Raw genomic sequence first — 27,075 nt, 5'->3', positions numbered from 1 at the left:
TCCAGTCGGTAGGTGCCCGGTCAGATTACTTCGATCACCGTATAGGGCCCTTCCCATGGCGGAGAGAGCTTATGTTTTCGTCGGTCGTGCCGCCAGCTAATGCGCCCGGGCCGGTTCAATAGCTTGTAGGATATAAGTAGTTTAGTGAATGTAAGAAAGTTTAAGTTTGTGGGGGAGCCCCCGTGTAAACGTTTCTATGTGCTTAACGGTTATAATGGTATTTTGTTTTCTGTGACGGTGTCACTTCATTTAGGGAAGCTTGTTCCCTTTCGTTCCTTTGCTTCCCCTTAGCATAACTTTATTTTTTATTTCTTTCCTTCTTGTACCTGCCCATTTGTCCCGTAGGCTGCAACCTTGGGAGCCCGGGGCATGGCCCGCGAGGCTCCGCTGCCTGTAACCATAGGAAAAGGCAGGGTGTGATCGGTCGGAATTTTTAAAGTAAAGCTACGTAAGGTAAATTAAAGGAATGAACCACCCATTTGCTAGGGTAGGAAGAAGTTTCTCCACACGACAGTAAACAAAACAGAGAGGTAGTAGTTAAGCATAATGATAGTAGTGTACTCTAGTGGAGCCCCCGAGCGCCCCGGGCCAAAAAGTGTTTGGGTCGGGGTGCTCTTATTGGAGCGTTCGCTAAGTAAACAAAGGTAAGACTGAAACTTAGGAAAAGAAAAAGCAACATAGCTGTTCCAAGGTGTTCGGAGAGAGCGTTGTTGTTGTTGTCCTTCAGTCGGTAGGCATCCAGTCGGATCACTTCATCCTTCAGTCGTCTGGATCCTTGGCCGCTGCACCCCCTTCTTTGGTTGCTGCCTCTTCGCCTATGGCCCTACGCCTCTCGTCGTCAAAACAATACAGGCGTTGCTTAGCGGGCTTTGAGCCCGAGATAAGGCATAGTGCATCCTCGGTGACCTCCTATGGTATCCCTAGCATGTCAGAAGGCTGTCATGTGAAGACATTGCGATTGTCGTGCAGGAAGTCGATGAGCTCGCATTCCTATTTGGCCGGGAGCTAGGTCCCGATTCGCACCACTTTGGCTGGGTTGGTGGGGTTGACACCCACTGCCTTGGTTTCCTCGAGCGGGCAGAAGGCCATCGAGGAAGTCGGTTTGTTGTAGTCTAGGACTACTGGGGTTGATGACTCCCTGAGTCACAGGAGCTCGGATGAGTTGATGACCGTGGTGGCGAGCTCGTAGTGCTCGCGGTCGCACGCGAAGGCGTGCGAGAAGGCGCTACTCACGGTGATGACACAGTTTGGTCCTGGCATCTTCATCTTGAGGTAGGTGTAGTTGGGGATTGCCATGAATTTTGCATAGCATGGCCGCCCCAAGATGGCATGGTAGGACCTCGGAAAGTCCACCACCCCGAAGGTAAGGTCCTCTGAGCGGAAGTTGGCCTGGCTGCCGAACATGACGGGCAGATCGATCTGTCTGAGTGGGTATGCCTATGCTCCTAGGATTACCCCATGAAAGGGGGAGCCCGCCAGGTGGAGCTCTGATCGGGGGATGCGCATGGCATCGAGGGTGTCGATGTATAGGATGTTGAGGCCACTGCCCCCGTCCATCAGCACCTTGGTGAGGCGCTTCTTGTAGACGATGGGGTCGACGACGAGCGGGTAGCGTCCCGGTCTTGCGATGTAGGAGGGATGGTCCCTCTGATCAAAGGTCATCAGGGATTCTGACCAGCTGAGGAAAGAGGGGACGGCCATCTTGGCGGCGCACGCTTCTCTATAGCGGACCTTGTGCTGGCGCTTGGACCAGATGGCGTCGGATTCACCGAAGATCATGATGCACTCCTTAGGCTTGGAGAAGCCATCTCCATCCTTGCCTGCCGCACCCCCCCTTCTTGGCTGCCGCCTCTTTGCCGTCTCCCTCCTTTGGCCCGCCGGCCTGTCGGAGGAAGCGTTTGAGGAGCTCGCATTCCTTATAGAGGTGCTTGACGGGGTAGGCGTGGTTGGTGCATGGACTGTCTATGAGTTTGTTGAAGTGGTCAGGCAATCCCTATTGGGGCTACTTGGCCGTGCGATCGGCCGCAGAAACCAGCGTGGAGCTGTCCGACCGGCGGTGATCTTTTTTGTTTTTCTTGCCCCTCTGTGTGGAGGGGCCTTCGTCTGGGTCTGTGCGCTTGGCTTTGAGCTTGTCCCGGCCTTCGCTGAAGACCGCACCGATCGCCTCCTCACTAGAGGCGTGGTTGGTGGCGACGTCGAGCAGGTCGTGGGTGGTACAGGGTTTCAAGCAGCCAAGCTTGTGGATCAGGGACTCGTAGTTCGTCCCAGAGAGGAATGCGCTGATGACGTCTACGTCGATGACATTGGGGAGGAAGTTGCATCGTTGGGAGAACCTACGGATGTAATCCCACGGGGACTCATTAGGCTCATGCTGACAGCTCTTGAGGTCCCAGGAGTTTTTCGGGTGGACGTACATCCCCTGGAAATTCCCGATGAAGACCCTCTTGAGGTCCGTCCAGTCGTGGATGCTGTCGTGCGGAAGGAATTCAAGCCATGCCCGAACATGCTCCCCCACGCAAATGGGAAGATATTGAATGATGAAATAATCATCATCCACTCCTCCGACTCGATAGGCGAGCCGGAAGTCTTTGAGCCAAATGACTGGGTTTGTCTCCCCAGTGTATTTGGTGATGTTGGTGGGCGGCCGGAAACGCTGCGAGAACGGTGCTCTCCGGATATGCCGGCTGAAGGCCCATGGCCCCAGGCCCTCAGGGCTGGGGCTCCAGTCGTCTGGCCGGCGACCACGCCTGGGGCGCGTTTCACCACTTCCCTCGATGGTTTGGCCAGGGTCCGTGTGGCCTGCTGCCATACGGTGGACATCGTTATCACGTCGAGCCCAATGCCGGTTGCCAATGATGCTGCGAGCGTCCTGATGCGGATCGGGCCGCTCGTGTACCGGCGGTTGGTGTGGAGCAGGCGCCAGGTTGGACCGTGGCGCGACTACCGCACCCCGAGTCGGGCCTAACGGCGAGCGAATGGAGCGATCCATCTGGTGCGTCCTTGTCCCCCCGATGGGGAGAGAGGGCGCAGGTCAGAGTCACGACGTAGAGCTTTCCACCTGTTGGACGGCGGCGACTTCTACTAGAACCCAGAGGTTCCGGTAGACTGCCCGCTCCTGGGGGTCGGCGGGCTCAGGAACGCCGCGCAGAAGCATTGCCGCAGCAACGATGTTTTGGCCAGCTCGGGCGAATTGAGGGAGATCGTTCCCCTCGTTCATGATGTCGTGTTGGACCTGATGGGCGCGACCCCGGGCGCCGCCCGCCGGGTCGTGCGCATGGGGCGCAATGGGCTATACTGACGGCACCGACGTAGGCGGCGGCTGGTCCTACCGTTGTTGTCGTAATTCCTCGGTGTGTGCTTGCATAGACACGAGGGCCCCCGCACGTGGGTCCGGAGGGGTGTGAGTTTGCGCAGACTCCGCAACCACCGGTGGCTGTCTCGGAGCGTCTGCCATAGCGCACTCCCAGGACGGACGGTGGTGGGGCACCACATCACCGATGCTGGAACCGTCCCTCTTGCCCTCACCATCCGGGAGTTCATGGGAAATGGCAGGAACATAGCCTACCATTCCCATGAACTCGGACGTGAGGGGGGATGGTGCCAGCATCCTTCGAAGCCCCCGAGCATATGTGTCCACAAAGGACGCGAGGCCATAGGAGAACCGATCGTACGGTGTTTGTGGCGTGGGCAGTACATTTCCCCTGGGGCGATTGGTGGGAGATAGTAAATAAAGAGCAAATAGTAGTACACATATTACTTACAGTAAGGTTTGAGCAGAGAGTTTGCTCAGAATGAAGCGCAGATGCTGCGTCGTCGAAGTCGCACGTCCCAGAGTCGATGGAGGATGTCCCTCCGACGGGTGCCGGGTCACGAGCCTTCTTACAGAGGTGGAGTACGCCGAGCCAGTCGGCGACAAAGTCTAGGCTTTCGAAGAGGAAGGCCTAGGATGGCTCAAAGACTGATGGAACCCACATCCCGACGGGTGAGAGTGCGGGAAACTCCAACGAGCCGGGGCGAATCGTATCGCCCGAGCCTGCCACGGCAGAGGTGGCGGAAGTATGGGCCATCCGATGACCAAAAAAGTGTTGAACGTGCAGCGTCTTCCCTACGGACGACGCCAACTGTCGGTGCAGAAAGTGATCAACTAGTAAATATTTTTTAGTTTTGTTGTACGTTGTGATCGGAGGTGGCCTAGCACTCAATGACACAGGATTTATACTGGTTCGGGCAACATGCCCTACATCCAGTCGGGGTCGGTCGGTGACTTTATTCCTGAGCCCAGGTGCTCAAAGTCCGCAGTGGGGTTACAAACGAGGGGGAGAAAGATGAGGTGTACAAGAGGTCTGGTCGGCTCCGGTCGGAAGGGCCGAGAGTGACAGGAACTTCGCTATGAGTAAGTGTTCAAGCAGATGCTTGAGGTCTGAATCTGGTGGTTCTGTGGTTGTGAGCTATCGATCTAAGGAACTCTAAAGGAACTGAGCTTGGATCGGTTCGGCCCGGTCTTCTTTGTTGGAGGAAGCGCACCCCCTTTTATAGATGAAGGAGATGGCTTTACAAGTGAGAGGATGAGGGTACGTATGTTGTTGAGCCTTGTTGCCCACGCCTACCGAGCCTTGTTGCCCACACCAGCGGGTACAAGATAGTGGTAGGCGTCTACAACACTGTTGCTATCGCTGTAGAATGTCAGATGCACACGGGAGGTCGTGCTGCCTTTTTCAGGGATGGTGGACGTCGGTACCTATAAATACTGTTTGATGCCTAGATGCATGTGAGGAGTCGCGCTATGTTCACCCGATACGGTAAATCCTGGTGCCCATACCGCTATCGATGTCTAGAGACACGCGGGGGGTCTTACCGTATGGGAGTTTTAGCGGCCCCTACAATACTGTAGAGGGAGATGTCGGCGCCTACAATACTGTTTATGTCAGGTGGCTGCATAGTACTATTCTGTGCAGGGTATGGTCCCTGGTACAGTGGTTTTGACTTGTAAGCCTTGCCTTGCCTTTCTCCGCACGTCTTCTGGTTCCTACCAAGCGGGCGTCCCCGGTCGGATGGCTCCAGTCGGCTCTGAGTGCACCGGTCAGAGAAGAGCGGTGAGCAGGGTTCCTACGAGCCCCGGTCGGAGGGACGCGGGGTCGGAGTCGGAAGTAGGGCTCGAGGCAGGCCTTCCGATCGGAGAGGCCGTCCGGAGGCGGCTGAAGCCCGAATTGAGCGCTCCGGTCGGAGAGGTGGGCCGAAGTAGTTGACGAGCGGGCGTTGCTCTTCTTGGGCCTGGCCTTCCGGTCGGTTGCTGGACCGTTTCTTTGCCCTGTTGTTTTTAGACTCTTGGGCCGAGCCTTGGTGCTGAGGCCGGTCCCCGAGGGACCCCGGGTTTATAAACCCGACACCATATCTCTTCTGCAAAACAAATAAAGTTGGCTACACTGCTTATTTATTTGTTACTCCTTCCGTCCCCAGATAAATCAATTCAATCCTTGCAAGTCAAACTATCTTAATTTTGACTAACTCTATAAAAAAGAGTAACAACATTTATAACATAAAATGGACACATTATAAAAATATATACTTTGACATATCTAATAATACTAATTAATTTGATGTCATAAATTTTGATGAATTTTTCTAAAAATTTGATCAAAGTTAAAAGGTTAACCTAAGACAACTCTAGAAAAATACTACTCAGCGCAAAGTTGTGAGTAGTACCTAGGTGCGGGTTCATCTTCGGAGCCGTCGTTCTCAGTGACGACTCGTCACTCAGCCCATACGACGTGCATGCTTACGTACGCGTCTACGCGATCGACGAAGCATGGCGAGCCATGGAGTCATGGTGAAGTGTATATTCATATATTCAACGTAATAAAGTAATTAAAGGTACGGTGTGGTTGTTTGGAAAGACGATCGAGGGGGGGGGGGGGGGGGGGGGGGGGACCCCTCAGGTGACTGCTCAGTACTCTACTAATATACTATGCATGCATGTCAGGGAAGATCGGATCAGCCGCGACAGTGAAATCCATCGCTGTTAACAATAATAACGTTGATATATGTACATAGATTTGAAAAATGAACGCGCGTGGGTGGTAGCTTTATTTCGACCGCTACTATTCTAATTAACACATTGCAATCGATGAGAGGGTGAATAGTCAGACACAAGATTGAGGAATTGAGTCTCAGGTGCCGTAACAACTCATCATCTTATCCTCTTACCTGCCGCTATCGATCGGCCGGCCGGGTAATAATTTGGCATACAATCCATCATGGTGATCCATCTTATAATCCTAAGACGGCATCGTATGTTAGACAAGTATGTTTAGTTTTAACTTTGGGATATATTAATTGGTGCTTAAATTCGAGCTAGCTCTCTTGAGAATGACTAGTGCTAATTTTGGCAGATGACCTGTATAAGGACAGAATACATTTGGTATGGTAGTTTTTTTTTTTTTTTTGCGTGTGTGGATAAAGCATACTAGATGATAGATGTAGTATCGATTGATTCACAATGCTAACTTTTGTGCTAGTGCGCTTTAGCTAAACTTTAAGGCCCCGTTCGCGTGCCCTTAAACCCGGCTTAATCCGTTTTTTTTTTCATTTAGAACAGTATTTTCCTCTCACATATTCCTCCAGCATTCCTCCAAATCATCCAAATTCCTCCAGAATTCCTCCAAGCGAACATGACCTAAACCATATATATGTCACTAGCAAGACTGATGCTATAGCTGCCGGGATGACGATGGACACACAGATAGACGATGCCTATCCATCTTCGTAAACAAACATGGGTCATGTTGAGGATGGGCGAATTACTATAATTTCGTTTGGATATACGTGTGGACCAAGACATCACTACCGGATACAGGATATTTGTCGAGTGCCAGAGACACTCGACGAAGCCCCAAAAACACTAGGCAAAGGGTTTGCCGAGTGTTACACTCGGCAAACGACACTCGACAAACTTGTTAACGGCAAACACTAGTTTGTCGAGTGTTTTCTGTCGGGCACTCGGCAAAGAAGTTGCCGAGTGCCCAAAAAACACTAGGTAAACTTTTTTTTCAAAATAAAAAATAAAAAAAAGCACGCCGGAGAAGAACGGAGGGCCCCACCATGCCGCACCACCACCGCGCTACCAGCAAAGCCGCCTCCTCGAGCCGCTCGCCACAGCGACGTCGCCATCCGCGACCATTGCGGGCTCCTACTCCGCCACGCCGCTGAGCTGCGACGCCCTCGCCTCGGCCACCTCTGCTCGCCGTCACCAGGAAGTCGCGGTGTCGAGCCTCCACCGCCGTGCCATCCACCTCGACGAGCCTCGCCCAAGCCCGTCCTCGCCAGCGTTGCGCGTCGTCCGTTCCTTCCTCGTGGAGCTGCGAACGCCGACAAGCACGTCACCGGATCCGCCGCTCCTCCCTCCGCCACCACCACCACCACGCCCGTCACCGCCGGATCTAGAGAGGGAGGGCCAGGAGGGGGGCGACGCAGATGGATCCGGGAGAGGGGAGGGCGGGCCGCGCCGGCGAGGGAGGAGGGGAGGGCGGGCCGCTCCGGCGAGGGAGGAGGGGAGGGCAAGCCGCGTCGGCGTCGGAGAGGGAGGAGGGGAGGGCGGGGCCGCACCGGCGCCGAGAGGGAGGAGGGGGCGGGAGGAGAGAGAAGGGGTGGGGACGGGAGGGCGAGTCGGGTGGTGGACGCGGTTAGGTTAAGTAGATATTTTTGTTGTTTGCCGAGTGTCCCAGATGGGGCACTCGGCAAAGTTTTTTTAAATTTTTTTCTTCTACTTTTTTGCCGAGTGTTTTAGATCTGAGCACTCGGCAAAGTTTTTTTTTTCTTCTCCTTCTTTTTCAGAAAAAGATTTTATTTTTGTTTGTCGAGTGTATTTTTTTAACACTCGACAAACAACCTCTTTGCCGAGTGTTTTTGTTTTGACACTCGGCAAAACGTCTTGTTTGTCGAGTGTTTTTTTTGCCGAGTGTTTTTAGCGCGGCACTCGGCAAAGAACTTGTTCGCCGAGTGCCGAGGGAATACACTCGGCAAATATAGAAACCCTCGATAAATTTGAGGATTCCGGTAGTACATGTAGCGAGCAGGTACGTGTTGGATAGGAGTCTAGATTTTTGTTTCGTTTTGGATTTAATCAAAACAATTCAACACATGTCTTTGATTGCATAAGGTGCAAAGTTTCTATAGAGCATTCTGTCTTCATTACGTTTGGTTTTAGTCTTCATTTTCAGCCTGTTCGCTTGTTGGTTTCAGCCAGCCCAAACCAGCCAGTCAACAGTATTTTTCTCTCACACCAAACTAGCACCAGCCAGCCCAAACCACCCAGAAACCAACCAGCGAATAGGCCGTTTGTCTTAGGTTGGGGGCCCGCGTGCTCTGTGTTGGGAAATGTGCACACCAGTTGTGCAAGTGCATGTAAACTGAGTTTGCATGTCTCTATTGCGAGGAAGGTGTAGCTAGGTCAGGCACACCCATGCTTCTTCTGGTAAATAGTTCGTCAAGACGGGTTCTGTCTAGCTGCTAGTCAAGGCTGATCACTCCTGGTTATTACGACGAGCGAAATTTCTTGCAGAGTTCCCCTCGATACGTATCTACTTATTGCGTACGGGGACAGATGACAGTAGGCTGCCACGAGGTGTTAGGTGTAGGCCACTTGTTTAAGCTCTCATAAATTTCCGCTCTTCAGGAGTGTTGTGAATAAACTTGCTTGTGATGATACTCCTCTTATCCGGATCAGAAATTAATTTGAACCATTTCTTTATAGCTATGCAAAAAATGTTTAATATATGCAGGTGACGAAACAGCCGGGGACGCATGCACTGCTGACGGATGTCTGCGAAAAAAGGGTGCGTTTTTTCCCTTGACCCGAACTGAGTAGACGTGGACTTGGAGTCCTTTATTAAGGCTGCTTGCTCTTGCTGCTCGTTGCAAAGGCAGCTAGCTGCTCACGGTCCTATTGTGTGCCTCCACCTGCCGGTACGAACGCCGCGTGTGTGCCCCAATCAAAGCCTCTTCTTTTCCTCTCTCCCATTTTCACTTTTCACTGTGTGTATATCTCGAGTCTCCAAATATCTATCTTTAGCTTAGCTATAGCTGTATGTCGATCAAATTAACGTGCAAGCAGAAGCAGCAGTGTTGCATGTTTCAGTTGCTGTGTCGTGGTATCCTCTCGCTTTTTTTGATCAACTCTCTTGTACTGTACCAGAACGGAAGGGATGTCGAACAGCAGATCATACTTCGCCGGCGGGCAGGACAACGGCAACGGCAACGACGACCAGCCATACGGCGGATACGGTGGCGGGCAGCAGTATGAAGCAACCGGCGGCAAGAAACGCGGGTCCTCGAGGCTGAAGAAGGGCAGCGGCAGCAAGAAGGACGCCGACGCCAACGCCGACGCCGAGGACGACTACCCCAAGTACGCCGGCAACAACAACGAGGCCGACGACAACCGCTACAACAGGCGGAACGGCAACTACAACGGCGGCGGCGGCGGCAACCACTACAGCGGCGGCACGCCCTACTATGGCGCCGCCGGCAGCGGGGGCTACGGGAACAGCTCTCCGTACGGCGGTGGCGGCTACGGCAACGGCGCTCCCTACGGCGGCGACGGCGGCTACGCACCGTACAACAACGCTCCCGCCGCCTTCTGGGCTCCCCAGGACGGCACCAGGTCGCCCATGTTTATCAGCACCAGGGAGGTGCACGTGTACGGCGTGCCTGGTGGTGGGTACGACAACGATAACAACAACGACGACCACCAGCAGAGGAGGAGAGGCGGCGGGTTCTTCGGCCCGGCGTTCCATGCCGTCGGCCACTTCTTCGACCGCAAGTTCGGTTTCAACGACAGGGACTGAAGCGCATATACACACATACGGCCGGCGTGCCATGCTTGCAACCATGCATGTATCTATGCTAGCGGGCATCTCTCTCGACCTCGACGACAGGTCTACTCTCTCTATCTTCGACCGCAAGTTCGGTTTCAACGACAGGGACTGAAGCGCATATACACACATACGGCCGGCGTGCCATGCTTGCAACCATGCATGTATCTATGCTCGCGGGCATCTCTCTCGACCTCGACGACAGGTCTACTCTCTCTATCTGCGTGCAATTACACTACACCTTCTTCACCCGCGTACTACATACTACCCTGTTAATAAGTGTGTCATTAATATAATTAGCTAGAGCTCACCTGGAGCAGTTTGTTGCATCAAAGTGTGTCATTAATATATATATATACACTATTGTTCTACAGTTGGCTATAAAATAACTTATTTTGTAGCTGCTTTGAGTTACGATAATTACTATGCTAATTTATGAGATTATAGTAACTCCTTACTATATGATTTATTATAATGTTACGGTAAATATTCTCATGTGTTAGTAACACAACTATCGTAAATATGTATTGACTTTATCGTAAATTAGTATATATATATTCCGAGTGTGCCATTCAGTGTCGTATTTGGTTTCCGCTGTGATGGAGATGAAGTGATGAACCCGTATGTATTTATTAATGTATACATGTGTAACGTGTCTACGGAATGCATATATGGTATATGTATATGTATGTATGATTGTGTGCTTGTAGATGAGATAGTGTAAGGCAACAAGTGCGCTATACTACTTTCTTTATAGATAGTGTAAAAATGTATTGTACTACTTATATATAAACGTCTTGCATGGTACTGCTCACATATATGGTAATTTTAATTTTTAGAGGATTAAAAAACCACAACCGATGTTATAACCGTGAGTTTTTTCTTTGAAACACAGTACAAACACCTTTGAATATATGCACGCATACGCATCCCTTTAAATACATGCATACACACCTCACTCCTATAAACACTTTCGAAAAATTAGTTGGCAGATATCAAGATTGATGAAATTGTTGCAAAAGCTCAAATTTAATAGTGAACCAAAACCAACCCTTCTACCCACTCGTTTCTGAATTATGTTTGAGAAGCAGAGAGGGTGCTCTCCGCGCTTGCCACACGGTCCCTTCACCCAAGTCCTCTTCTCAAAGTCAGGATACTTCTCATATGTGTAACTATACCTTTCTGAGGCTTCCACTAAAATGACTGGTCCTAAAAAAGTAAAGTGTATGATTCTATTTTTTGCTGCTGCAAAACTTGTTGCCACAACGCTGTGGATAAACATACTTTAAGGGGAGGTTTTGGTGAGAAATGATGTGGACCATCCTCTTCTTACCCATCCTTGCCTTTTTTGTTTGTTTGTTCAGGGAATGAATGGGTTGATCTAGAACCACCCAACCCCTCATAATTTAACAGTAATTATTATAGGCATAAAGAATGTGGTGATTCCACCCAAATTCAAAGGAATAAACACATAATACTGTTTCTCAAACCAAATATGCCTTAAGGGGGGTGTTTGGTAGGGCTCCCTCAAGAGGACCCAAATTCAAAGGAATAAACACATAATACTGTTTCTCTGTTTTCACTGAAAAATAGCTCACCCTACGAAACGTTTGGTAGGGCTCCTCCGGAGAAGCCAAAGCCGAAGCTGGAGAGGAACCCTACCAAACAAGCCCTAAGTATTGGACCAAGCTAACTTACTCAACTAACTTGCCCTGCAGTGACACCATTACCATTGGTAAAAATGATTGGATTCGGGTGGATACGTGCACGATGAAATGGTTATTTTTGAACTTGTCACATCGGATGGTAGACCTTCCCGACTAAAATTCTTATGGGCACTGAAAAAAACAAAGACATTTATGGTGTGTGGTGTGTTTTCAGGGGTGTGTTTTGTCATCTATCGTTCCTTGAATGAATAATACATGGCGCTTTTTGTTCCCCAAGTGATGATCTAACGAGTGGCCAAATGGGTTTATTTTAGTTGGACTCCACGTGGATGCACAATCAGCTAGCATTGTCTACTTGAACCAGTTGAACGGTTGAACCCTAGTAGCTTGCTTACCCGGTTCTCAAATCACAAAAATGACGTGCGCCAATATGAATCATAATATTTACGATAACGACGGATTATATTTGATATACCCCTTCGCGAAGCTCACTGGTAATGGCCAAGTAGAAGCTGTGGGCACTCGTCCATCCATATTCCATTCCAGTGTCGCAGCCTCGCAGGCCATGGAGAAGTTTGCAGGCCACTCGAAATGTGGGCAGGCCCAGCAAGAAAGTGGACGACTCCACCCGCATGGAGAAATGGGCCTTACAATGCGTCTGGGCCAGGAGCCCAATGAGAAGCAATTCCAATCCAATACGTACGGACGACGGCACTAGGAAGTCAAGAAAGAGTCAAAAGAGCCGAACGGGCACGGGGAAGAAGGTTCCAGCGACTGTGGAGAAGGACTGCCGGAGGGAGCGAGATGGGGAAGAAGCGGCAGCTGATCTGCCTCGCGGCCGCCGTCGCCGCCGCGGCCATCCTCCTGACAGGTAACGAGGTGTCTTTACCTCCAATCTCGATCGCCTCGTTTGAGCCGTCCGCCATCCTTTTCGTTTGCCTTGATGTGCTTTGAAATCATTGCTTGCGATTTGTCTGCAGCGTCGGCCAAGAAGTCCGGCGACGTCACAGAGCTTCAGATCGGCGTCAAGGTGTGTGCGCTGTAACCGGCTAACCGGGTCAACTCTCTCTGCCCGTTTAATTGTTTGTTACCCTTGCGGACTCTGGCGGATCTGGGATTAGCTGGTTCGTTCATTTAGCAATAAAAAGTCTGCAGCCTCCGATTTCGTGGGCGTCAGTTGAGATATGTTAGTAAGGTTGTCAGAGTTCAGAAAGGGGTCGGCTTGGATGATTCTAGGAGCTACGCGGATCTGCAACTGCAAAATCGGTTCCTTTTCTTCCCCTTTAACGCAACATTGTGGAGTCATCGAATGCACTTATTTTCGCTTGAATTTTATTTTGTGTCATTCAAAGATGAATACTGGAGAAGATTGCGGTACTGTTCCTTGTTCACTTCTCGTTAAATTCTCGTAGTCGATGCTCAAACAGTCAAACTAGAAGAAGTCTAAAATTTCCTCAACAGCTAGCCTGTGTTGAAGATGGTTTCCCTCCCTATTTGCTACCTTTGGAAAAGGACTTTATTGGACTAGTACCTTGTATCAAGATTCTGGACCAGGCTGGGTGATGACTTATGGCCTCCAGTCACGGACTCACAGTCAGACCTCTTAAGGGATAACCATTGTAATGCTGCTGAAGTTCTCTGTTTGGGGTCTTATTCAAAAGGATATATCCTCTGTTTTGGTCCTTTTGGATTATGGCTGCCACTTCAATGTTCAAACAGAAAACTAAGAATCACTGGGTCGTGATAATAAGTATATAATGTTACAATCCGACAAGTCAGTTAGGTAGTGTGATATTGGAGAATTGCGTGTGGCCAAGTTCTTCTTAGGACCTGTTTGGCAGGGCTCCTCTCCGGCTCCGGCTCCGGCTTCGGCTCCTCCAGAGGAGCCCTGCCAAACGTTTTCAAGCCGGAGCCGTTTTTCAATAAAAAACAGAGGAGCCGGAGCCGTTTTGGAGGAGCCACAAATTGTGGCTCCTACAAAACGGCTCCGGCTCCTCCGGAGGAGCCCCTCAGGAGGAGCCGTGCCAAACAGGTCCTTATTCTTATGAAATTACAGTATTATCAAATATTTGATTTATCAATGAGCAAAGGCTGTAGTTTTCTTGTTACATTTTGAAAGGAGAGGTACCCTTTTGATTCTGTGTGGCATTGATTTTCTCTTGCTCGTGTTCCTTTCAGCACAAGCCTGAGTCATGTACCCTGCAAGCACACAAAGGAGACAAAATTAAAGTTCATTATCGTGTAAGTATCTGATCTATATACCTTTTTAGCCTTGCTGTATTTTCCACATTGATCTTTCAGTGATGTAGCCCTGTAAGGGATTTTCTCATGGGTGCTACAGATATCCCTTAGCTAACACAATTAATATAGTTATGCAGAAGAACTGTGCTAATTGCTTGGCAGTATGCTCTTTGTAGATTCAATATCTTGTCCCATATATGGTTTGCCTTTTCATGTTTGATTAAAGCACTCTTTGGTACTTTACCTACAGCGTCACTTTTTTTTCTCTCGCTCATTTATTTAGCTGAAAGGCTTCATATGCTGCAGGGGGCACTCACTGATGGATCAGTTTTTGATTCTAGCTACGACAGAGGTGACCCATTTGAATTTACTCTTGGAAATGGCCAAGTGATAAAAGGTTATTGTCCTTTCCTATAACAATAAACTTTCTATGTTTATCTATGGCCCAGTGTCCATACTAGAACTGTATTGGGCTACAAGCACATGTCATCAAAAAATGGATGAAATGGCATATGCCATTTATATCACACGCAATCTTAAATCCGCCAACCGACTTTGTTGTTTTCATCTATAGGTTGGGACCAAGGATTGCTAGGTATGTGCGTCGGTGAAAAGCGGAAGCTAAAGATACCTGCAAAGATGGGTTATGGTGAGCGAGGCTCCCCACCGAAGATTCCAGGTATGGCTGATAATTTGTTTGCTTGCTTGCTGGTTCCATGTGAAGAAATTATTTGTGTAGATTCTCTCATTTTCAGCATGGCCATTTTACCTCATCTCCTGGATGCGCATTTTACAGTCTCGCCCATGGACTATAGAGCTGTGTAGGAATTTTGATAAAGCTAACAGGAACCTTTGTACTCAATAGGTGGAGCAACTCTTATCTTCGACACTGAGCTTATCGCCGTCAACGGAAAGACATCTGGCGGTGCAAAGGAAGAAACTGATAGTGAGCTCTAATACAATGCATTAGAGAGTTTCAGCTCCAGGGTGTAGCAGCGTCACATAGTTCATTAGATGAACGAGTTGCTGTTTCCTTCATGGCAATTTATGTTTCAGAGATGTCACGGAAACAAGTCATTGCCCAATGGTCTGTGTAACCGGCTGCCTATGTGCTCTGAAAAAAAGTTTCCTTTTGATCCGCATGGTTTTACAACATTACAGCCAGTTTGGACTGTTGTTGCATCGATCCATGGCTCGGCAAATTTTCAAATGTCATGAGTGTTGAGACCAGCCTTTGCTTCTATGATATTTGTAGTTTTGCCTTTGCTGATTGCTGTGCGCAGAAGAATGTGTCGACCTCACGCAGCGTGCTGCTCAGCCAGAAACATGAGCTGAGACGTGAACTGGTTCAGAATCAGAGGCAACAGCTGACTGTGCGCGGGCAGGGCTCGAGCAACTTGTGTTGGGATACCATGCGGTTTGTCATCGGCGCAAAGGAATAACTGCTGCGTCTGCTGCTGGGTGCTGCAACATGGCCCTGCACTTTTCCTTCAAAAAAAAACATGGCCCTGCTCTGTTGCGTCCTCCAGCGACGTGAGCCGCGCCTGTTCGTTCGCTCAGATACAGTTCTCGCCCGACGCGATGACGAGGATAACAGGCTTTAAAACTCAAAAGGCTCAATGGCTGCTGTCGTCTGAGTGGGTGCCTGACGCATCATGCGCGTACTCCTATGTTGAAATGGGGGTGTTTTGCTACACTACCCATCTTTGACCTTAGCCACCGCCCCGTGCACGCATGCACAGCAGATTGAAGTCCGTGCCGCCAAGTGCCTGGACCAGTGTCCAGTGCCATCTGAACGAGATGTTCGTCTGACGTGCCGATGGAGCACAACGGAAACGTCTGAAAAAGTAAAAAGTGTTGAGGTTTTCGAGCCTGAATGGACGGGCACAAAAGTCTGGACGCGATACGAGACGCCTCGTGTCGGTTCGTTCTCTAAAGGCTGCCTCTTTGGCATCCGCTTTGACCAATTTTCTACGTGAAGGACGCCGAGAGTCATGCATGCATACACGGACGCCGCCGTCTCGTCTCTTCTGTCTTCACACCTGCAGGCTTTGCTTGCGCTTGCGATTGCGTTTCAGCTTTCACACGAGTCACGAGTCCACGACGGCAACATGGGAGTCAAAGCTGGTAGCTGTTGGCGCCATCACCCTGGGTCCGAAACTCCACGGATTTGACGTGATTGCGCGCATGGGCACAGACGTTTCTCCCTCCGACCCTCCGTCCATGGCTTTGGCGTCCACGACCACGGGTGACGAGACTGTTGGCATTCATGCAAGCGGTGAGCAGTGCGCGGCGCGGGTTGGGACGAAGAACACGCCGCGCGACTCCGGTGTCCGGTCCGCCTAGCCGTGGCGTCGCGTCCTTTCGGCTTTCGCCACCTGGGGCAAGCGGACAAGGCCTGCCGTTTCCCATCGCGTGCCTCGGACACTGTTCGTGAGCTGTGCTTTGCAGCTGGCCGGCTGCATGCATGGCGCGGAAGCGACGCGACGCACGCCTCGCCGCCGACGGCGGCGGCAGTGGCGTGCTCACAGAGTCACAGCTCGCGCTAGGGGAGGCGCCACACCACAGCAGCACAGCACTGTGTGCCTACGTCCTGATGGGCTGCTGATGTCTGCTCCGTGTTTTTTGTGTTCATTCATCTCTTTTCTGGAGCCATGCATATGGTACGGTGGTAGTGGTACAACTAGTATAACTTGAGCACTGTTCGCCGTTGCTGTGTGCTGTTACGCTGCATTTCAACTCAACTGTTGGGGAGTCATCTACAATGTCAGGACAACGAATAGCTAAAAGAAAAAAACGCTATGTTCGGCTGACTGGAAAACGGCCTATGCTGATGCTGATTTGTTGTGAGAGAAAAATACTATTATTTCGCTGAAACGGTACTGCTAATAAGTTCAAGCGAACAGGGCCAAAGATGGTCTTGGTAACTGTTAGTACGCTCAAAATTACTACAAAGCAGCAGTAAGTGCCACTGCATTGCCAACTCGTACCAGATTCAGAGGAAATGCTGAAAGGAACGCAGTTCATAATCTTCAGTTACACGCTGGGAGGATGGTCCATGAATTCCCCTCGGATTTCCGCTACAGTGACGGCAACAGTTGCGCTACTCATCGATACCTGCAGCTAGCGTAGCTGCGTAGGATCACCGACTGACGTTCCCTTGGCCCTCGAGGACAGTCCAAGCCCTGCGCGTTCATTGCTCAACTGAACTGTACTCCTACTTAACATGCGTGGGAGTACGCAACACAGTACAGCCACAGCATCTCTGCTGGGCGTCTGCTCCGCGTCGTGCCGCTGCTCAGGCGTTCACAGACCCCGGACGGGAGCGCCGGAGCGGGAGCTCAGCCAGCCCCAGCCCCCAGGGCAGCTTGCTTTGCTTTTTACAGCGGCGCTCGAGAGCCGAGTGCTCTGCGCTCACTGCTCAGTTTTTACTGGGACGGGACTATGCAAGGGCAAGGCTGCGACTGCGAGCACCGAGCAGGAGCAGTCACTGATTGGGGCTGGGTCACAGTCACAGTTACTCCTCCTGCGGTCCTGCCCTACTATCTACTACGACCGGTCTACGACAGCGGCCACAGCGCTGCCTCCTGCAGCGAAACAAGTCCCCAATGGCATCCCTGTCCAATTAGTACAGTAATCACGCCATCACCTCGCCGCTGCGGCATGTCTCGACGAACCGTACGGTAATTCGGCCCCTCATTTACCGCATCCCCTACTCACGCGCTCACCGTCACTTGACAGCATTTTTTTAAAACTCTCTCTGTGGCATACTGCTACGGCTACAGATACAAAGAGCAACAGCCAACAGCATCAGCTGCAGTGTTTACGAGTGCGGTACTCGCTACTCTCTCTCTCCCCATTCCCTCCTCGTCAGCTCAATGATTGGAGGCCATGTTACCGAGGAGGAGCAGGCAGCGAGCGGGAAAAAAGATGCCTGCCACAGGCAAGGCAGGCACCGGTAAAAAAGGCGGCAGCTTTCTCGTCCCCCCTCCACATCATCACCAGTGGAGTTGGAGTAATAGGAGAGGAGGAGGACGACTGCACGGACACGCACACGCACTGCACCAGCGGTCCAGCGCGCTCCGCTCACGGTACGGTGTGTGTGGAGTCGGCGAGTCGCACTACCAGCAACAAACGTATACTATGTTCGTTTGATCGTATTAGTCATGCTTATCAGTCATGATATGATGTTTTTTCACAACAAAACAGCATCAATTAGCTTATAAGCCATATAAACGATCAAAGGAACATGGTATACTCCTAGCTGTGGCTATGCAAATAATTACGTAAACTAATGCAGCCATGATGAGTTGTAAGCAACCGATCGACGACGCGATCGCTCGAAAAGACAGCGTTAGAGATCCAGCAGCTCCAACGCCACGGATGAACTGGCGATTCGATCACGAAGGCGTAGTAGAAGTACTAGTACGTTGGGAGATTAGCGGGTGGGGCCCCGGGGCCACGCGGCGGGGAACGTCGATCGCGAATTGCGATCCGATGGGCGGGAATGGGTACATAATACTAGCAGGCAGGCAGTATTCTGACGCGGGGGAAGGTGGTGGCCATGGCGATTAGCGACTAGCGAGCGGTGGTTAGATCTTGACCGGGCGCCACGACCACGATGGATGGAGAGGGCGAGCCAGCTAGCCAGCCAGCCAGCCGGATTATTTATCTTTTGCGAGCGAGCGATCGAATATATATTAGCCGCAGGCCCACATGGCGGGGATAAACTAAGCCAACCCCCGCCCACTTACCCCTGCTCGGCTCGGCTCGTTGCCTTGTTCGGCGACTGCCTGCGATGAGACGAGACGCCGGGTGCGGGCGACCGGGCGTTGTTTGTTTAATTAATTAATTAAACTAATCATCAATGGCGGGATGGGCGCGGCGCGGAGGCCGAGGCAATCATTGACACGGGATTAGATGCCCCGGCCAGCCACTCAGAGCTCAGAGGCGCGCCTCCACAGCGCTCCGGTGATTCCGTCCGTACGCGGCCCGCGGTTTTTATTACTGGCTGACCGCCGGCTTTGGAGGAGCGCTGATCCGGACTTCCTCTACAGTAATTCCTATCATTGGCATCGCTAAACTAATGCTGGGCGACTTCGTCTGCTCCATGCCACGGAATCATTGTCGTGTTCGTGCGCGGGCGTGTACTGTACTGCTGGCTTCTGCCAGGCGCCGCGACGCAACGCAACGCAACGCACCGCATCGCATCAGCCGGCAATCCGTCAGGTCAGGAATCGGAAGCAAGCAGCCTGGCCTTGCGTGTCAATGCACAGTGCCACAGTACTACAGGTATCTGTTCGGAGTTCATGGTCCTGGTAGCAGTTTCCTTTGATGAACTGCTAGTCTGCTCTACGAAGCGCGTACTGTACGTACAAGTTGAAACATTCACGCTCACGTTATATCACAGCGTCCGTGATCTGATCGTATCACCAGTTTTACAACTAAAGGATACTAGCATGTCATAGCAATAACACTTGCAGATACTACATCCAAAGTACTGTAACTGTTCCGAAAATCCTCCGGAATTCCAATCCCGGCCTAAATAATAAAATTAGAAATGTACCTTTTCCTCCATGTTTTTTTATGTGGTCTGTCTTTGTTTTCTCTTCATTAGCCCCGCAATTAGTGCTGATGTTGCCGACACGTTCGCTTGCACTTATCAGCCGGCTTATCAGCTAGAATCTACAGTATTTTTTCTCACAACAAAACAGTTCAGTCGGCTTATCAATCGGTTTTAATACCAGCCGAAGAGGCCCCGATGAGCTGCATGCATGATGCATCATCAGCATCACACACCTCCGTTACTGTAGATGACATGAGTTTCCTTTTTGAACCGTAGTGGTTGTCGTATGTTTCCGTCAGAATTCGTGTCCGAGGGCAAATGTCAGCGCCCTTAATACTGTAGGATAAATGTCGGCGCCCGCAACACTGTTTGGGCTCTGACATGCCTGGAAGGGCTTAAAGCGCCTGTCTGGTCATATCCTGATGGTACTTCCCTGCATGCGTGCAGGGTATGGTCCTCGGTATTGCGATTGACTTAAGTACCCCGTCTTATCTGTACATGTAGTTATGAAGGAGTAGTGCATAAACGTCGAGCGAGGCGGAGTCTACCCCCAGTATAATAAGTACTTGTATATTGCTCCTCCTCTTTGGAAGCATCAACGTTTGATGGTTATTAGCTCCTCCTCTTTGGGTACCCCAGTATTCGGTACTCGACAGTAGCCCCCGAGCCCCCCGGGTGATTCAGATAGAATCGTCCGGGGGCGATTTGACTTGCCAGAGGGTGCGCGCGAGCGCACCCAACGGGTGTAGCCCCCGAGCCCCTGGAGGATAGGGTATTTCGATTCGCCAAAGGGTGCACGCGAGCGCACCCAACGGGTGTAGCCCCCGAGCCCCTAGGTGATTCAGATAGAATCACCTAGGGGTATTTTGGTTTGCTAGAGGGTGCGCGCGAGCGCACCTGTCGGGTGTAGCCCCCGACCTCGGGATGATTCGGATAGAATCGCCCAGAGGTAATTTGGACCCTTCGCGGGCATGGGTGTGAGATTTGGTGGGTTTGTTGGTTGGATAGCTTAAAGGGAACCCTAGTATCCCGTTCATGGGGATTCATCCAAGGTCAGCCCAGTTTAAGACTCGATCGTGGATTGAGACTCCCTTGAGGATCGTGTGCCTGAGTTTTGGCCGCTCGTGGGCCCATCCTTTGTTGGGACGGCCGTCAAAACCATTGGGCCAGCCTTCGAACTCCTAGGCCCAAGCGGACCGAAGAAACATTTTTTAACCCGTATCCCTTCTGTGGGAAAAGAGTCATGATCTGCCTAGGAAGGCAAAACGTCCAGCGCGACTTTAGTGGGAAAGGATAGGGATTGGGGGCGCATATCCCGCATGGTGACATGGTGACGAATCATGGTAGGCACGGAGATCTAGGCGGACGGTTGCCTTCCTCGTATTCGTCGCCCCTATAAAACCAAAGGGTTCGCCCCTAGGGTTTCGTACATTGCCTTATTGCCTTTGCATCTTCAACCTCCGCCGCCAATCACCTAAGCCTTCTGCACCCGCATCTTAGCCGCCGTCAAGTTCACATCTATCCACCCCAATCATTTATTGGAGCCATGGTGCAGATCCGATGTCACCCTCCAACGCCTAGAGGGCCTCGTTCACCGTGGCCTTCTTTGTGCATCGACTGCCACCAAGGAGTGGTGGCTGTCCGATAATGAGGACGCACCGTCGCCTTCCAAAGGCTACATTGTGTCCTTCGCTCACTTCCACGAGCGGGGATTCGCCACCCCCACCCACAAGTTCCTTCGGGGTTGCTGAATTACTACAATGTGGAGCTACAACACCTTACTCCCAATGGGATCCAGCATATTGCGGCGTTCGTCACCCTATGTGATGGGTTCTTGGGGATTAGTCCCCACTTTGACCTATGGCTGCATTTCTTCGCTGTCACCCTCCTGAAGAAGCGGGAGAAGAGGCAAGAGCTGAACGTGCCGCTGGGATGCGCCGGCATCTAGCTCCCCAACAACTGGGTCAACAAGTAACCGCTGATGCGTCTGTCAACGTCCAACATGGGGTGGCATTCACATTGGTTCTACATTAGGAACGACGTGCCTGTCCCCTTGCCGAAGTTCACCGGGCGCCTCATCGAAGAGGTCCTAGAATCATGGAGGAAGTGGGGGGTTCTAGAGAAAGACAAGAAGAAAATCCAGGACCATCTCACCATAGTCTGAATCCTGAAGGAGAGGGGCGTGAAGGGGTCGGGGGTCATCGGCGCCTATCAGATGCGGAAGGTGATGCCGCTGATGAAGTGTGTGCTTCTCCTACACATGATGGCGCCCGGGGTGTCGCTCGAGGGGACGGTGCTCGTCGATGGAACGCTCTCCCCCTCTGAAGTAGCACAGTGCATCAAGGAGGCGATGGAGCCTTCATGGGACGACGTCGGTGCCGTTCTTGATTTTGTGTATCCGGTGCTGGGCATCCCCAATGCGGCCAGAACCGGGGTATATTGACTTTGTAAGCTCTATCCCCCCGTGCCTTCTTTTTAATTGAACTCTCGACTCCTTGATGTTGATATTGAGATAGGAGAACCAACCGAAGAGACTCGTCTTTATGGATTGCCCAGCCCCGCTACTGAAGGACCCGCTCATGGCGACGGTGAATCATATCGCTACCGAGTGGCAGAAGAAGGCCAAGGAGGACGAGAGGAGGAAGAAGCAACAGAAGTTGTGGGCACGGGAGCGAGAAGAGGAGACAGACAGTGATGACGATGATGACGACGACGATGAGGATGACGAGGTAGTTGCTGACACTGAGTGGGATAACCTGGCGAGCGAGGATATGCTGATAGGTACATACTCGTTCATAAAGGGGCCTTTCTCGTTCCACACAGGGGAAAGCATGTCCGCGGGGCCAGTGGAGATGGACCGAACCGTCGGCTTGCCCTAGGAGACAGCAGGAGCGGGTGGGTCTACCGTCATGCCTGAGGTGCCAGCATAGGGGGGTGACCCCATTGCTGCACCTCAAGAGCTATCAGGCGCGGGCGGATCTATCGCCGCGCCTGAGGAGTTGGTGGTGGGAGGCGGCTCTGCTGTCGTGCCCCCAGACACGAGGGAGGCGGACCCCTCTGCTCAGGAGCAGCGGGCGGGCTTAAAATGGTCACGCCCTAATGAGGCAAAGCAGAGGCCTGGGGGTTCGTCCCCCAAACATCTCCACCTCCCAACAGCGCCAATGTAAGTAACCAGCTTCTCTATTTTCTCTATTTTTCTATGTTTTTGCCTGTTGTCATCATGACTCATGCCTTTTGTTTCTTCTGTAGCATCGAGAGATGGGTCAGACGGGGCACTTCTTTAGCACTGGTGCCTAAGAAGAGTGTCACCATTCAGGTGAGGTGGGGGCCATTGCCCGACGTCGCTACCTTTTTGGGCGAGAGCGGAGCCGGCGTCATAGCCTCATCGGCTGGTCAAGCGCCGCTCATGGTGGCACCCGTGCCCTCGGTGGGTCAAGCGGTCGGTGAGGTTGAGGGGGCACCCTCAGAAGTTGCCGCGCAACCAGCGATGGATGTGATTCCGCTATTGATGTTGGAGCAGACGCAGCCACCAGTCGCACTCGTTGTGTCGACCATGGCGGGCGTGGCACAGCCGGATGAGGTCCCGCTGATGGAGGCGGAGGCGATGGTGGCTATGATGGATGGGTCATAGCCAGAGGCTGCGATGGCGGCGCCCGAGGCAGCGGCGCGTCCCATGCTAATGGCAGCCCTAGAGATGACACCCGTCGTGAGTAGGACGGAGGGGGTCATGGCCGAGGGACCTCCGGACACCACGGCGGTTGCTGAGGAGACCGACAGGGAGTTGTCCCTGGTCCTGCCATCGAAGGGCCACCACCCACCCACACGGGATGAGGCCCTGCTCTGGTGGGTGAATCCGTGGGACCCGTCGTTGGAACTCTTCACCCTCGACGACACCACCGAGGGCATGGAGTGGGAGAGTCTCAACGAGGGGATCACGGCCGCACTAGAAGCTCTAAACTAGGCCAGGGGCACCCTACAAGACGTCATCTTTTCCACCAACCAGATATTCACTTAGTCTTGCCTCATGCTTTCTTTCTTCATCTATTTTGTTTTCTGACCACCATCTTTTTTTAGTCTCTTATTGCTCACAGCCAGGAGAAATCTCGGTTCCTTCATGAACATAAGGAGGACTAGGACTGCCTCATTGATGAGGCACGACTGCATAGGGATGTGACTGCCTAGCTCCAACAAAGGGTGGCTGAGCCAACTCCCCTTGCCACGGAGGCGGACCATCTTCGATGGTGGGAGGCCGAGGCCCACTAGGACGTGGAGGACGTCGAGAAGGCTATTGATGAACTATCGAAGATGGCATGATGGGATGAGGAGGAGGGTGCTAGAGTGTGGAAGGAGTAGGATGAGCTACTCTAGCAGGATGCCGAGACCCGCCAGTGGATTATCGACCTCCTGGCCGAGGTCGAGAAGGAGTGGGATCTCAGGCTGGGAGCTAAGGAGAGGTCTGTGGCCCTACAGCAGAGGGCAAAACTGAACACCAAGGCAGTCGACCGACTACGCAAGGAGCGAGATGACTTATGCTAGACTATGGAGAGGCTCCGCTTGGAGCACGGCGTGGCCTATAGGGAGCACGACCAGGCCATCCGTGAGAGTGACGAGGCACACGAGAGGATCAGCTCTCTCTAGGCCAAGCTTGGAACCGCAACAGCCTAGAAGCTAGAGGTCGAGGGTGCCACTGCCGGACTAGCCATAGATCTTGCCGAGGTGAGGAGTCTTCTTTAGGTGAAGAGCGACAAGCTTGATGTCCTGACGGTTGCCCTTGGTGTAATCTACGACGACCTACAGGCAGAGAGGACCAGCTCGCTCGCAGCTCGTGTCATAGATATCACGACATGGGTGCGCCAGCTAGAGAAGGAAGCTCTTTGCTCAGGGATCACCCAAGCCTTCATGATTGCCCACTCGCATTATGATGAAAGCATCAACTTGGAGGCGATGAGCCTTGGTTTCGCACCTGGCTACGAAGCTTCTGAGCTGGATGAAATAGAAGCGGCGGTGGCTCCTCTTACGAAAACCCTAGCAAGCAAAGTTGAAGACATGGTTCTCCCCCGAAGGGGGTAGTTAGTCGAATAGGTTTGATGGATATTATCTGTAATCTGTGGACAAGTGTCGGCACTTTTGTATTTTGAAAACGGATTCATAATTTCGTTTCGTTAAAAAAGTTTGTAATTTTGTTTTGTTTGATTGAACTTGCTTTCTTCCCTTTTTGTATTAAAAAAAGAAGGGCTCGTGCAATCCAACCCTTCCATTCAATAAGACCGTAGGGCCTAAGGTGTGTAATAGGAAAGCTTCAATTATGCTGGTGAGTAAAGTTACCGTAGCCGTCGGGGCATGGGCTTTTGCAGTCTGACCAGGTATGCTCGGTAATTCGTTCACACAAACCTTGCCACTAACCTTAATGTGAGGAAGAGGTCTGACATAGCAACTGTTTTGAAAAAGGGTATTTATACCTTTATCAGCCCCTGAGTGAGATTCGACCCCTTGCGGTTGCTGGGGTCGAATGTCCCTAGAGACCGAAGAGAGGATAGCGAAACTACTCTTGTATTCGCTTGTATCCCTTCCTTAGAATTTTAGCTATCATTCTGCGACCATGCGTTCAGTCTCCTTGCAAGTCTAGCCTTCCCTGAGCCTCCGCGCATGGTGGGGGTTCGGTCAAGGGTCGGCTCGTTTTTATGACTGTTGCCCCATCCGTGATTTTCACAACTAGAGGATTGAGGCGACGTCACTTGCCTCGATGGCTCGAGTGACACGCTTAATGAGCTCGCTAATGGGGATGTTTGAATGGAATCTGCTCCCATCGCTCGTGATAGGGTCGGCAAAGCCCTCGAGTGGCATTCCGTTGCTCCTTAACCCGCCTTCCAATAGATTCCCCCTCAATGGTGATTCTATGCGCTCGGCTAGAGGTTGGATCAAATGAGAAGGTTGAGATGACCCTATCCGCCTCTATGCGGGTTGGGCGAGGGCCGTTGTGGCTTATCTGTGTTTTCTCCCTTGGCTCTTGTTTGATGTGAGACGGCCTCGGGCTCTTTGTGGGCCGGCCTTCAAACCTCGGTCTCTCGGTCTAGGATCAGGTGGCTCGAGCCCCCGAGCCCTTTGGGGTCTGATAGGGGTCGGCCATGTTTCATGCGTCACCCTATCCTTAGTTTCCACAATCAGAGGGGCTAAGCTAACGACACTTGCCTCGATGGCTCGAGTGTTGCGCTCAATAAGCTCGCTAACGGGCATGTTCAAGTGGAATCTAGGTCCGTCATGCGCTAACGGGGTTGGTAGAGCCCTCATGTGGCATTCCACTACATCTTAACCCGCCTCCCAGTAGATGCCCGAGCCGTTCAATAGGCTTGGATGGCCCGTTCAATAGGCTTGGATGCCCGAGCCATTCAATTGGCTCAAGGTTAGAATCGAACGAGGAAGGTCAAGATGTCTCTGCCCACTTCTAAGTGGGGTCGGGCAAGGCCGCTGGGGCTCATCTCAGTTTTTCTCCCCTGGCTCTATTTGACATGAGGTAGCCTCGAGCCCTTTGTGGGTTGGCCTTTGAACCTCAATCAGTTGCCGCTCATATCAAATGAGGTGACTACCGCTTCGTGGCATAACACGAAGCGTTGAGATGCAGCAATTGCATATGCAACGCTTGGATATATGTGATGAATATATGATATAATGGAAAAGAAAATGAGGCTTGGTGATGTTACCTTGGTGGCATGAGTGATGGGGAACTCTTACCCGACATGTTCGTGTGGGGTTCAGGTCCGACGTTCGCGACGGGGCCAGTGTAACCAGCACGAGCATCGTGATTTTTTTGTTTATGTCTCTCGGCAGCGATCCAAGCCATTCGATCGACTTAGGTAACCTAATAGTTTCTCCTTGAACGAGATTCCATAGGTAGACCCCTCTGAACCCTTCTCGAGAAGGCGGATGCTAAAGCTTGGGTGCGGGGATAAAGAATTCGATCACGCTGATGAACAAAAACGCCGTTGTCGTTGGGGCGTAGGGTCTAGCGGTTCGACTAGTTTTACTCAAAGTTTATACCCGCATACTGTGCCTCTGGTTTTTAAACATAAGGAGGGGTCGAGCAAAGAGAATGTCTAAATAAGTAGACACTCTCGGCAGCCCCGAGCGATGTTCGTGCCCCTGCCATTGCTGGGGTCAGAGGCTCGGTGGTGAAATTGATACGTAAAGTAAGTAAAATAAGGGTGCTTATCTTTTGGTGGCCATTCGGTTCCTCAGCCCCGCCGCTTGGTGTTCGCCTAGGCCGTATGATCGACTCAGGAGGCCCGTTGGTCCCCCTTGATGAAGGTTCCATCGTTGGGCCCTTCCAGGTCCTTCCTGGGAAGGCGGAGAGCCGCCTGCATGTGACCGTGGCTTGTTTCTCGCACCTTGTGTGCGGTAGTGGTGGGTTATGCCCAGGCCACATCCTGTTTGACTAGGCAATGTCTCATCGAGCAGGGCAGGTCCCGTCGGTCAAGATGCGTCCCATCAAATTCCCATCCGCACTGAATAGGGGAAGGTAGATTGTTTTTTGCCCCAACCCTTCACTTTTCTCCAACTGCTGTGTCTCCTCCTTAAATAGGGGAAGGGAGAGGGTTCTCGTCCCATTTCACTACCTATTCTTGAGTTGCTACCTCTTGTCCTTGTTCCTTCTCGCCAAGTGCGTTCGTGCGTCACGACGGTTCCTAAGTGAGAGAGGGTAAAGCGAGGGAGAGGAGAACTTACAGATCTATTCATGAAT

The 27,075-nt window shown here is 51.7% G+C and overlaps 2 protein-coding genes across 4 annotated transcripts; both read left to right on the top strand.

Moving 5' to 3' along the window:
• Positions 1 to 8,919: 8,919 nt before the first annotated feature.
• On the top strand, positions 8,920 to 10,235 carry LOC136533153 (uncharacterized). Of its 3 annotated transcripts, none has more exons than XM_066525723.1 (2): positions 8,920 to 8,961; positions 9,191 to 10,235. In XM_066525723.1, exon 2 carries the CDS (start codon positions 9,201 to 9,203, stop codon positions 9,837 to 9,839), a length of 639 nt encoding a protein of 212 aa, XP_066381820.1. In that variant the 5' UTR covers positions 8,920 to 8,961; positions 9,191 to 9,200; the 3' UTR covers positions 9,840 to 10,235. The 3 variants fall into 3 exon arrangements, with proteins under 3 accessions (XP_066381820.1, XP_066381821.1, XP_066381822.1); XM_066525724.1 differs by having other exon boundaries at positions 8,942 to 9,030; XM_066525725.1 differs by having other exon boundaries at positions 8,944 to 8,974.
• Positions 10,236 to 12,262: 2,027 nt separating this feature from the next.
• Positions 12,263 to 14,912, top strand: LOC136533152 (peptidyl-prolyl cis-trans isomerase FKBP15-1-like). Its single transcript, XM_066525722.1, has 6 exons — positions 12,263 to 12,404; positions 12,514 to 12,563; positions 13,712 to 13,774; positions 14,081 to 14,171; positions 14,349 to 14,453; positions 14,640 to 14,912. Exons 1-6 carry the CDS (start codon positions 12,338 to 12,340, stop codon positions 14,729 to 14,731), a joined length of 468 nt encoding a protein of 155 aa, XP_066381819.1. The 5' UTR covers positions 12,263 to 12,337; the 3' UTR covers positions 14,732 to 14,912.
• Positions 14,913 to 27,075: the final 12,163 nt, after the last annotated feature.

This window comes from Miscanthus floridulus, unplaced genomic scaffold (assembly GCF_019320115.1).
Source record: "Miscanthus floridulus cultivar M001 unplaced genomic scaffold, ASM1932011v1 fs_791_1_2, whole genome shotgun sequence".
Taxonomy (NCBI): domain Eukaryota; kingdom Viridiplantae; phylum Streptophyta; class Magnoliopsida; order Poales; family Poaceae; genus Miscanthus; species Miscanthus floridulus.
This window is presented reverse-complemented; position numbering and strand designations above follow the sequence as displayed.